General features: G+C 36.2%; 2 protein-coding genes across 3 annotated transcripts in view; both read right to left on the bottom strand.

Moving 5' to 3' along the window:
* The window catches only part of LOC107731557 (asparagine synthetase [glutamine-hydrolyzing]-like), a 19864-nt gene extending 15915 nt beyond the window's left edge, over positions 1-3949 (bottom strand). Inside the window, exon 1 of the mRNA XM_016542674.1 lies at positions 3825-3949. The gene's annotated coding sequence lies outside the window, so the exon portion shown is untranslated. The remainder of the gene's footprint in view (positions 1-3824) is intronic.
* A 2476-nt stretch (positions 3950-6425) lies between these two features.
* Positions 6426-12778, bottom strand: part of bloc1s4 (biogenesis of lysosomal organelles complex-1, subunit 4, cappuccino) — a 9651-nt gene continuing 3298 nt past the window's right edge. Inside the window, exons 2-5 of one of the 2 annotated variants that reach the window (XM_016542672.1) lie at positions 10398-10469; positions 9031-9132; positions 8794-8928; positions 6426-7238 (exon numbers count right to left, since the gene is read on the bottom strand). In XM_016542672.1, the coding sequence (XP_016398158.1) occupies positions 7143-7238; positions 8794-8928; positions 9031-9132; positions 10398-10469 (405 nt within the window). In that variant the 3' untranslated portion in view covers positions 6426-7142. The remainder of the gene's footprint in view (positions 7239-8793; positions 8929-9030; positions 9133-10397; positions 10470-12778) is intronic. The other variant, XM_016542673.1, reaches the window with a different exon arrangement.

Genomic DNA, 12778 nt, shown 5'->3' with positions numbered 1-12778 from the left:
CCCTTCCGGTCTCTCTCGTTGAAACCAACACGGAAGTGACTAAATCTGCAGTTCATGGACTAGCTGCTAGAGGCTGGCTCCAAGAGGGAGTCAGTCCCATAGACTCCCCATGTTAAAGTGCCCAACTTTACAGCAGAAAAAAATATGTTTGCAGCCTGGTACAAAAAGTGGTTTTGATCTATATAGCTAATTTCGCCCTTCATGACAACTGTGAAGGGGTGAAATTTTTTTATAACTCATCCGTTTAAATTATATTAAGCCTTAAAGTTCTGCATAATTAAGGGCGTGGCCACTTGAGTGACAGGTGGATTGCCGCTGCTGTCACCACCGACAAGCTAGGCGGGCATGGTTTCAGCAACCAGCTCAACCCACATCCCGCCTCTTTGCCCATTTTTTCGATTATCCAGGAGTGACGTGCTGCCAAGATGGCGACGGCCGGCTCCGCCCACTTTAGGCTTCAAAAATGCTCTTCAGAAACCTACGGGTGACGTCACGGACACTACATCAATGTTTTTATACAGTCTATGGCGTTGAGTCTGAGGAGGGGGGCGGGAGAAACAATATTTTGAATTTAGACTGCAGTACCAATTTCAACCACTAGCTGTCATTATTACATACTGCACCTTTAAAGGGAGCAGACTGTGCTTGTCGGAAGGAGGGACTTTGTAGAAAACGAAGCGTTTCAGAAAGGCGGGGCATAGAGGAGAAACAATAATGTACAGTATGTGGAAAATAATGTTTTTTTAACCTTAAACCGCATAAACATTTCATTACATCAAATACACAAAATAATGTTCTTTTTAGCAACATCATATGACCCCTTTAAGCTTCAGCAGAAAATAGAATTGCGCCAACTCTCACGAGAAATAAATCACACTGATACTCTCCATGTTCCCTGTGATTGGCTGTTTGCTGCACGTGGCACACTTTGAGGTGCACACGCTCCAGAGTTAATCACAAACTTTACAGTTGACAGTACGTTTATATCGAGCTTTGTGAGCCCACTGAACCTGGGGCCTGTACCATGAAGCCAAATTAGCTGGCTAGCCAGGTAAGTTTAAGTTTAGTTTGCACCAATCCCGGGTTTTCAGTACCATGAAAGTGGCTTGGCTTTTAGTGGCGTTCATTGCCATAGTAACTTACACTGCACAGCTAACCTGCTCCAGGGCAGGTTATGTTCTGGGTAAGAGATCTCAAACTGAAATTGGACCAATCAGATGTGAGCAAAGTGACATGTCTGACGCAAAAAAAAAAAAAGTCACTCCCCCAGTTTCTCTTCCTACAAATTAAAGGTCACTATAAAGTACCTTAAAAATACAACAAAATTGTCTGGCTTTAATGATAATTACGATTTATATATGATTTATAAAATTATAATATGATTTATATTACTATTAATCCATCACACACAAGCACTTTTAGTTTAACAAGTATTATAAAGCATTTATTTTAAATGAATAATATATACAGATCATATGTAATATACATAAGTGGAAGAATCAATAGATAACGCTTTAAAAACGTAAAAATCGCTATATATAACTTCACAAGTTTCACTTGTGACTGCACTAATAGAGCAAGATAATTTATTTTATTTGTCCTCTTTCATGGACAAGTACTTCAGTGTAAATGCATTTATATTCCTCATATTCTTTGATCTCTTAACCATTAAGTTTTGTCAACTCAAAACTAATCCTGTAACTCTGAATTTGTTCATCTACCATCATGGTACAGGCCCCTGATCTAAACCAGGTTGGATTTGTTAGGTTTTGTCAACTCTAAATCTAGCTTCATGCAACAGGCCACTGGTCGACCGGCTATAAATCGGAACCGGTTTGTAGTTTTATTTTGGCCGATCTCTATTCTAGAATTGCACACAAACTGCATTGCAATCATTTCCCAAAATGTAATATTAAAGTAGTGTTTATAAGTGCAGCTGCTTTGTTTACAGCGGCAACGAAGGAAACTCGGTATCACTGCTATTCCATAAGAGCCACCTGCTCTCAGATAGTGAATTTGCATTTTCATTCTGTCCTGAACCGTGACTTCTGTGTACCAATACACCCCTAGTGTGTATATATGCATATTTTGCAATAAACCTAACATATATCGCTTTATACACATAATCAATCAACATCTTTAAATCAAGTTGTTGTTTTTTTCCACTCTCTGTTTTTATTTTATTGTGCCATTTGCAATGCTTCATGGGATTGCAGTTCTTTCCCTCATTTAAACAATTAACAGTCTTGGGTTTTGTCCATTTTTCCATGCACGTTTTTGCTTCAAATCAAAGTTTATAATGTTGTGATTCAAGTCGTAGCTGTTTGCTTTGGTTCATAGCTTATCATTCTTTCTTGAAGACTTTTGCTTTTACTTCTGAACCAGCCTGCTGAAAAAGTGGGTGAGCACTATTGCACTCTACTTGCATTGAACAGAGAATCTGATGGCTCATTGGAGATTCAGTCACTGTGTTTTTGTCCCACCTTTAAGCCCAACTTGATGATTCATTGGGCGATCTCTCAATTGGGAAGGACCTTTCAACAAACTACCAAACAGTGGTTGACATATATGACTGGCAGCGATGTAGTACCCACAGATAGACATACCAGTAATACAATCCTGTTCAGTTTTGCACCAGCTCTGCAGCCGACACTCCAGTCACGTCACATTTATTTATATAGCAATTTATAAAACAGATTGATTTAAAGCACGCAGCTTTACAGTATTAAAAAAACAACAAAAAAAAACAGTCTCACAGTGTCAGTCTCCCTTTCAGTTAGAATTACAACTTGATTTTCTGCTATAAAGCAGCTGTCCAGTGTGGAGCTAGCTAATGATAGAATATTTTGTATTAGTGAATGCAAAAATAAAAAAATAAATACAAATAAATGGTTTGCATAGATTATAGCTTGATCTAGCTCAGGACCGTTTAGATTACTATAACACTATAAGGCGTTTTAAGAGAGCTAATGTTGTGAATAAAATCATTTATCAAAAATAAAATAGGCCTAGCACTTTATTTTGTTCCATATAGGAGACGTTGGGCAGAATGATGCATCATTCAGTCAGTTAATTACTTCTTCATAAAGTTAATTAGGGGGTAGTCGTGGCCTAATGGTTAGAGAGTCGGACTTGTAACCCGTTGTAATAATCGTTAGATTAATCGATTATTAAAAAAATTATAATTTGTTGCAGCCCTACCGTTCAGTTTAGCCCTTTGTAAATATCAGAAAAAATACAGTTCACAGTGCTTTGACAATTAATTTTCAATTAAACCCACTGTTTGTACTGTGAGAAGCAGCTTTTAGGAACATTACTGCAGAAACACAAAAAAAATAAAAACTTTGTAGACATTTTGCCACTGATAAGTCTCATTTGTACTTCCTCATTCTTCAATGTAACAGCTGCTAATGTTAGCTGCTGATGATTAGCAGTGGCAGCTTGAGTGAATTAGTTGTATCAGCATGCATACTTAATATTGTCATAAACACTTGTTACCTGTAAATAATAGGTGCATTTATCCTGCAAATAATATAAGCTATCTAACTGGTAAAACCTGCCCTCTTATGGCTGGCCTGAACAGGAAAACATCAGTCTACATAACCTTGCAGCATCACTGGACTTTCGTAAATGCAGCAGCATATTTGTAATATATGTTAAGCTGTTCGGTTATTGCATGAAAGTACACTTATTGCAGCTGTAAAGCATATGGCAGGAACAGATGTTGTCATTTGACACTGGACAGATCGCCGGCTGAAGCATGTTCACAAAAGAGATATTACATAAAAATAAAAAAAGCAAACATCACACATAACTAGTAATACCTGTAAAAATGTTTGATTTGGTCTATATTGGTTGAGGTGAGAGAGGTACCCGTTCTTCCCCGGCGAAGCTCGGCTGATGAAACACATGCGGCGTTTCTGCACTGATATTTCTCCTCGTTGCTTCCCAGAAGTTGCTGCTGATTGGTCGAATGGAACGACGTTACCATTCATGGTCACGTGACTGTTCGTGAAGCGGCGCTGCGCAGACTGATAGGTGTTTGACATCGAAGTACCGCGAGAGCGATTCGAAAGCATACGGAGCCCTCTGCTCTCGCGGTACTTCGATGTCATACGTCGATCGGTCTGCGCAGCGCCGCTTCAAGTCGAACACACACCTGCGGAATGTTTTAAATCTACATGGGAAAAATAAAATAAAATAAAAATCGCTTTCTTTTTCTCAATGATTATGTTTCAATTCCTCATGCTGTTTCAGAATGGAACAGATTAGTGGAAATATTTTGTGGAAAAAGGTTTGGACTCTATATATTCCCAAGTATCTATTGGTAAATAAGGTTAAAGCGATTTTTCTTTTAAGCTTATTCATCAGTACTATCCTGTTAAAACCTTTATTGTGTCAAAATTCAAATTAAGTACATATGTGAACTGTTTTCTGTGACTCACAACCAGATAGATTTCTTTTAAGCTTATTCATCAGTACTATCCTGTTAAAACCTTTATTGTGTCAACATTCAAATTAAGTACATATGTGAACTGTTTTCTGTGACTCACAACCAGAAAAAAACAGTCTTTTTTGGCAATGTGTTCATACAAGAAAACTTTGGCAAGACATTTGCTAGTAAACTTCATACATAATGACTTTCTTTACTTTAAAGATGTTTTGTTTGGATTTTTCACTTTTGAGAAGCAATATGAAAAGGTTTACTTTCTTTGCAACCCATTTATTTTGCTTTATTTTTTATGCAAGATTATGCATTTTTTTCTCACTTTCAAGAAGATATTAAGCGCTACCTTATATTATATTGTCTACCTCATGTAACAAAAAGGCAACTATAACTATAACTTTTAATGTATGCTCACTTTTTGGTGTTTTTGTATAATTTTTATGTTTTGTAGGAAAGATTGTTATGTTTTCTGTTATGTGATCCGTTTAATTTTTCCCATTTATTTAGAATGTAATTGTTTTTGTTGTAGTTATTTTATTCTCTCTCTCTCTCTCTCTCTCTCTCACATTGTGTGTGGTGATGAAGTCTAATAGTCGAGCATTTATTATGCTACAGAATAACTTTCCCAGGTTGCTGCTCACACAGATGCCTCTGTAGTTGTTAGGATCAAATGTATCTCCGTTTTTAAAGATTGGTGTTATCAAGCCTTGATTCCAGATGTCAGGGAAGTAACCTACACTCAGAAGCACATTGAATAGTTTTAGAATGGCCAATTGGAATTTACTGCTTGTGTGTCCCCCCCCCACTACCAAAGCACTTCATACACGATCAACTCGCTCTTCCATAAGACTATAAAAGGTCATCACACAACGAGCATTCTTTGTCACTCATAAAACAATGACTTAAAACACTAACAACAGGTAGCATTAAACTATGTTTCCTTTTGTAAAATTTCTTCACAAAACAAGAATGGCACTCTTTACTGTTAGAATTCACTGCAATATTTGTGACCCTGGACCACAAAACCAGTCATAAGGGTCAATTTTACGAAATTGAGATTTATACATCATCTGAAAGCTGAATAAAGAAGCTTTCCATTGATGTATGGTTTGTTAGGTATATGACAATATTTGGCCAAGATACAACTATTTGATAATCTGGAATCTGAGGGTGCAAAAAAAAAAATCAAAATATTGAGAAAATCGCCTTTAAAGTTGTCCAAATGAAGCATAAATGAAAAATCGATAATTTTGACCCATACATTGTATTTTTGGCTATTTCTACAAATATACCCCAGCGACTTAAGACTGCTTTTGTGCTCCAGGGTCACATGGGCCATGTTTACATCACAGAACAAAATTATTCCTAAATTGTCCCCTTTTGTATAGACAGTAATAAAATCGAAAAACTAACACATGTGTAGGTGTTCAGCTACATCTAATTGTTTTGTAATGTTTTGGAATATATTTAAATATAGCTGTAGAAATGTTATTCCATTTTGTATAATGGTAGTTTTTGAACTTAAGTTTTGAAAAGAGTATTTAAATGTTTAAATTGGCCTGTAAGTACAGGTTTTGGTTGTGTTTGAGTGAGAAAAGCATTTATGTCATTTGAAAGATGTAGTCATTGAATGTATTCTAGACCAAAACAATGTTGCATTTCACACCGTGTGAAGGTTTGAAAAACCGACTCAAGTATTGAGAAACTGGACCTAGTGGTTCACTGGTAAAACAGACTATTTGCTTACACATGGAAAAAGTATTCGGTGTGAGCATGTGGAGTTAGATAAAATATTTCTTTTAACCAATATAATATGAAAGAATGCTTAACTATTCTTAAGTGATTTCTTTTATCGTCCTGTTTGTAATTTTTGATAGTTCTCATTACGATTGTACAACAGGTGTACACCAACTCTTCCATCAGACTCTTCAGCTGACCAATAACAACCTTTGATCAGTAATGAAATGTAGTCACTTTATGATAGGCTACATTTGTAAATTTATTACAAATAGACAAATTATCACAATTATCTAACAATTAGCATAACACAACAGTCCATGGACATTTAAGTATAAAAGTAAATGGTCCATGACAATATTTGTTGTGGCTATTGTTTGGCTGAGTGCGGCACTGAATGCTACATAATAACCCAGAGTCGATTACACCGGTTACATCAATTCATTACATATTCATTGTCAACATGTGCCAGACACCAAATTTGAGACCTTAATAAGAAAGATCAGTGATAAATAGCAATAGTGAAAGTAGTGCAAAAAGATCTCAAGCACTGGAAGAAAAGACTGAGGGCAAAAACAATTATAAAGCTGTAAAACTATATACAAGTTGGAGTAAAAATCATATAAACGTTTCAACTGATGTTCTGACCTTTTTCGAGCATGCTTTCCCATTCATAAGAAACATTGTCAGGCTTCCTGGAGAGGCACTTCAGGAAAAAAAAACAAGTTATTTAAAACCAAAGCTTCTGTTGATTATAAAACTAGCTGCCATTAGACTGCCTACTAAAACAACAGTTGGCTTTGATCAGGATTCCTTACATAAGCTGCAGATAAAGTGACTGTGAAATGTTTGTGTTAGCAATCCCAGGTGTTTGCATTTGAAAGCAGGCAGCACTGCTGATGTTGGAGAACCCTGGTCTTGGTTGGTACTTCATGAAGTCAATAGGATAGTCTCTCTTTCACTGCTCAGACTGAGGTTTAAAGTAATCTTCTGTCCTAAATACACTGGGAAGCTCTTGATGTCTTTGTGATTGCCTTCGTGGGCTAGCAGGTTTCTGAAGACAAAGAAGAGGAAGTCAACATTTGTTACCAGTTTTAAGGTATGCCAAATAATATGGCAGACACGTCTGTACAACCCCAACTCCAGAAAAGTTGGGACGTTTTGTAAAATGCAATAAAATCTGTGATTTGTTAATTCTCTTTAACTTTTATTGAATTGATAAACGCACAAAGAAAAGATTTCCAAAGTTTTCACAGACCAACTTAAATGCATTTTGTAAACATAAGCGAATTTTGGCTGCAACATTCCAAAAAAGTTGGGGCAGAGGCCAATTTAAAGCGATAAGTGGTTATAGAATATCCCAATTAAACTGTTTTGAAACAGTTCACAGTAAGCAGGTGAATTGGAAATAGGTGAGGGGATCATTTTTGGCTATAAAAGGAACATCTCAATATTTGCAAGCAAAGCTGGATTATGGCTCATCACTCTGTGCCAAATTTCATGAGAAAAGTGTCAAAAGAAAATCATATTCAGATTCAGGGAATCCAGAGAAATCTCTTTCTGTGTAGGGCAAAGACAGGAAGCCTCAGGTGAATGTGTGTGACCTTTGAGCCCTCAGATGGCAATGCATAAGAAACCGTCATGCTGCGGTGTTAAATATAGCCACATGGGCTCGGGAGTACTTGAGAAAACCGCTGTCACTTAACACAGTCTGCTGCTGCATCAGTTAATGCAACCTGAATCTCTGTTACTCTAGGAGAAAGCAATAGGCTACATCAACTCTATACAGTGATGCCACAGGGCCTGAGCTTATCTCAGATAGTCAAAAAGACGTGCAAATGTGTGCTGTGGCCAGATGAGTCCACATTTCAACTTGTTTCTGGGGAAAAATGGACGAAGACAAAAGGGACCATCCAGATTTTTACCAGCGACAGATGACAAAGCAAACGTCTGTCATGGTAAGGGGCTGCAGCAGAGCAAATGGCTTGGGTGACTGGCATATGTGCGATGGTACCATTTAGGCATATATTGGGATTGTACAAAGACATATACTGTCATCAAGATGACGCCTTTCATGGGAAGTGCATGGTTATTAGATCAACACAATGCCAGGTCTCATTCTGCATGTGCTACAACAGTGTGGTTTTGTAGACACAGAGTGAATGTGCTAGACTGGCCTGCAGATCTGTCTCCTATTGAACATGTATGACCAGTCATGAAAAGGAGAACCAGAGAACAACGATCACAGACTGCTGAGCAGCTCAAGTCTCGTATTGGACAAAAATTTTGCTTGCAAAACTTTGACAATTAGTATCCTCAATTCCCAAACAATTAAACTTTAATTGTAATTAAAAGGAAAGTTGATGTGACACAGTGTTAAACATGCCTCTGTCCCAGAGTGTGTGTTGCAGCCGTCAAAATCAAAATTTGTTTATATTTACAAAATACAATTAAGTTGGTGAGTGAAAATATTGGATTTTTTTCTTTGTACTTTAGTCAATTCAATAAAGGTTAAAGAGAATGAACAAATAGCATATTCTTGATTTTATGGCATTTCACAAAATGTCCCAACTTTTCTGGAATTGGGGTTTTATATATAAAGAGCTCACATTTAAAAAACCTGGTACGGCCATTGTGCGGAAGATCTTTTTGAAGGCGCCTGGTAGGGTCCCAACTTCACCTTCGACTTGAGTTACTTGTTCTTCCATTGCACTGACATTGACTCCAACCATTTTGACAAAGGCCTGAGAATTAGACAGCACACTTGAAACAACAACAACAACAACAACAACAACAAAAATGTCCATTTATCACCATGGTTTAAAGACAGCATTTAAAGTTATTACCTCCAATTTGTCAATTTTTCGGTAAATCTCTCTCATCTCTTCAGATTTTCTTTGTATCTGTGGTAAGTTCTCATTGACCACCTGTGAGGTGTCGTTTCGAATCTATTAAAAAAAATTATCAAAAAGAAATCTAGAATACTCATCTATTTGCAGATTTGTCAGTTAAAGGCATAGTAAGTGATTTTTCAAAAACACTTTATAAAACTGATTCGGGCCGAATCGCAAAACAAACTTGTAGCCAATCAGCAATAAGGGGCGTGTCTACTCGTGATGTGGATGAACCCTTTTGGGGTAGAGGCGTGTTTGTTTTGGTGATTTCAAATATCAACATTGGCTACCAGAAATCACTCACTCTGCCTTTAAACACCGATGGCCACAGTGCTTATTAAAGCAGGTGTTTAAGGAGGCAACAACAGGGTTCTAGGGGGAGAATATGTTTTTTAGGGCAGTCAAAGTTAACTGTAAAGCTGCTATGGAACAATCTTTATCATGGAAAATTAGGGCTGCTACTCCACATTAACTTTAACGTGTAAGAAACATTTTCAAATAGATTTTTTATTAAGCATTTATTTAGTATGTTTTATATATTTATTATTTTTAGCTTTTTTTTTTTTTTTTAAATCACATTTTACATTGCACTGCATCACATTGCAATTTTTAATCAGAGAAAGGTTTATGCATCTACCATTATTCTTCTAGTGGATTTTGGATACTTGATACAAAGGTTGGCATTTCCCCAGAAAATATTCCAGATTATGGCTTCAGTACAGTAACAACATGCAAGCTAATTTTTGTATAACATCATGCTTTTTTCCACACAGTATAAATGGGTATTTATACATTAAAATATATATCTGCCTATTTCATTTTAGGCAGGGGAACTTTATTTTTAAACTCATATTGGATCGTAGTGGAAGTTTTATTTTTGCTTTATTTATATATTATTATAGTATTTATTAACATTTTAATGGTAATATTTTTATATTTCCAGTCTTCATTTTAATTTTAGTTTAAGTTTTAGTCATTTGTGCTTTAATAATTTTTTTATTAGAATTTTCTTTTTTTAATATTTCTATTTAGCTTTTTTCTTTTTTTTTTAGTTTAGTAATTGTAATTCTTCAACTTAAACATATTTTGTGTCAGTTAGTTGGCTAGGCAACATTTACACTTGATTTTATTTAAATGATTAATAAAAGTTTAAATTTTAGTTAACAATAACAACACTGCTTATTGGATACATGCTGAATTTAAAAATGTGCTTTGCATCGAGTACTTTCTTCACTAACTTTTTAAAACAACTTTAAAGAAGGTGGGGGGAAAAAAAAAAATAGAAAACAACTCTGTAAACGCAAAGACATTAATCTTACCATATCAAGCATACCAACAAACTCATCGACTCTTGTAAGCATTTCCTCCAGGCTTTTCTCCAAGCACAGGACCTGCACAGCAAATACATAATACATGTAAAGAAAAATCACATGATATACTGTAAATATAATTGTGTGTACATGTGATATAAACATTTAGAAGGACAAACAGTTTCTTCACTTGCTACCTTGTAAAATAACAGAGGACCATAAAGAATTCAAAAAGCAGTCATGTGTCAGGAATTTAATATAATTCGGTCAGCAGCGCAGAGAACAATCAGTCTTTCTTTATCCCATATCACGCTCAACAAATTAGGCTTGATACAGTAACTACACTGTGCTCCAACAGGATGAGTACACGGATGTGTGGAAGAGACTGAGTTGGTCATCAAAAAGCTTGTGATACAGGGGCCTGTATATCATAAAGCAGGATTCAGTTGTTAGCTTGCTTAAATTAAGCCGAATTAGATTAATCCACTTAATTGTGGATTATTGTGATGTTTTTATCAGCTGTTTAGACTCTCATTCTGACGGCACCCATTCACTGCAGAGGATCCATTGGTGAGCAAGTGATGTAAATTTCTCCAAATCTGTTCTGATGAACAAACAAACTCATCTTCATCTTGGATGACCTGACGATTAGTAAATATTCAGCAAATGTATATCTTTTGGTAAAATATTCCTTTAAGCCTGAATGGATTTTTTAGGTTTTGTCAAACTAAAACTAATCCTGGAATCCTGAATTGGAATCCTTTTGGAGTGATTTTTGTTAGACAACCACTCCCAAGAAGAGTAACGGGTTTTGAGTTTCTTCACACTGTTCTCCATTCAATTCTTCACAATCAGTTTTGTAATCTTTTTCAGCCTGGTTAACTTAAACTTTCTTTTTTGACAGAGGCATGGCCAAACCCAGGTTCACGTTCTTCAACAGAGCAGGGAGCGCTAAAATCACATGATTTTAATCCCATGAATTGAAACAACTGACTTCAATTATCTCTTTATATGAATGGACAACGTTCAGGTTCACACACTTTCTCAAACAAATATGGTTTAAAAATACAGAGATATGGTATTATTTGTTTAACTTGATTCTCTTTATCTATACATACAGGACTCCGATCACAAATGTACTTCTACCAGAATCACCTTATTACAATTAGCATCATAAAGTGTTATGTGAGGAATCTGATATTATACTCATGGGAGTAACATACTGAAAGTCAACATGTCTAACGCACTCTAAATAAATATAATCCAAGGTGACTTTCAAGGCATTCAAGATATACAGTTCATCAGTTTATAAGTAACTTAGACAAGCAGAGTGATACAAACAGTGAAACACTACCAACTCAATGTTTTTTTTTTTTTTTGCATGTCCAGATGTGTTGGGGAAATGACACTCTCTGCAGGTTACATTGTTATGCCAGTAGGTGGAGACAATGGCTCTCATCCAAAGAAAATTGTGTGGATTACTCGTCGTCATACACACAGAAGACCTTCACACAAAAAGATTAAAAAAAATTTGACTTTTGCGCATTCGTGTTAAGACAAGCTCCCAATTTCTGTTACGACCGCTAGGGGTCAGCTGTAACAGGAAAATGAAGAGAGTCTCAATACCAGAGAGATGTTGAATAACAATCATTTATTTACAAATAAGGGTTTAGGGTCAGGGGCAGACAAGGCCAAAATAACAAACAAAAATTATCCTTTTTTAACACTCTACACTTCCTAAATCAAAATTAGAGGTCGACCGATATGGGTTTTTCACTGGCCGATGCCGATATTTAGAAATCAGGGCAGCCGATGGCCGATATATGATTTTTTTGGCCGATATGTTTGGCCGATTTTCTTTTCTTTTTTTTTCCTTCATCTCATAAAAGTGAGTTTGAGTAAATGATTATTGCAGGGTACAAGATAGTAATAGTAGTAGTAGCCCAATTTAGAGTAATAATACATGGCTCAAAACTTAAGGACCTTCTCAAAACATGCTTTTGTTTATGTTTGCTGACAGACACCAGTGTTTCCCACAGACTTGCAAATGCAAATTCACAATCCGCCAGCAGGAGGCGCTGTTGGAGCGGGAGATATAGCGGTTTCCCCAGTAACGGCTGTAATCAAATAAGCACTGCGACTGAGCTCACAAACGCTAACGTTACTTTATCAAACATTACAGGAAAGACTAAATGAAAATGACACCGAAGCTTTTCTGAAGACGGTCGGTTCTTTTCAAAGATACATTCATATAAAAACACCCGCGCTGCATTTTAATTTTGAAACGTGCAGTGCTCAGTTTATTCAACGAGGTAATAACTCAATGTATGGGAAACACTGGACACTTCTAGCAGTCAAATGGCCATAATCTAAGTGATAACAAAAATAAA

This window comes from Sinocyclocheilus rhinocerous, unplaced genomic scaffold (genome assembly GCF_001515625.1).
Source record: "Sinocyclocheilus rhinocerous isolate Xijiao unplaced genomic scaffold, SAMN03320098_v1.1 scaffold429, whole genome shotgun sequence".
Taxonomy (NCBI): Eukaryota; Metazoa; Chordata; class Actinopteri; order Cypriniformes; family Cyprinidae; genus Sinocyclocheilus; species Sinocyclocheilus rhinocerous.
Note: the sequence above shows the minus strand (reverse complement) of the source record. Positions and strands in the feature narration are given on the sequence as shown.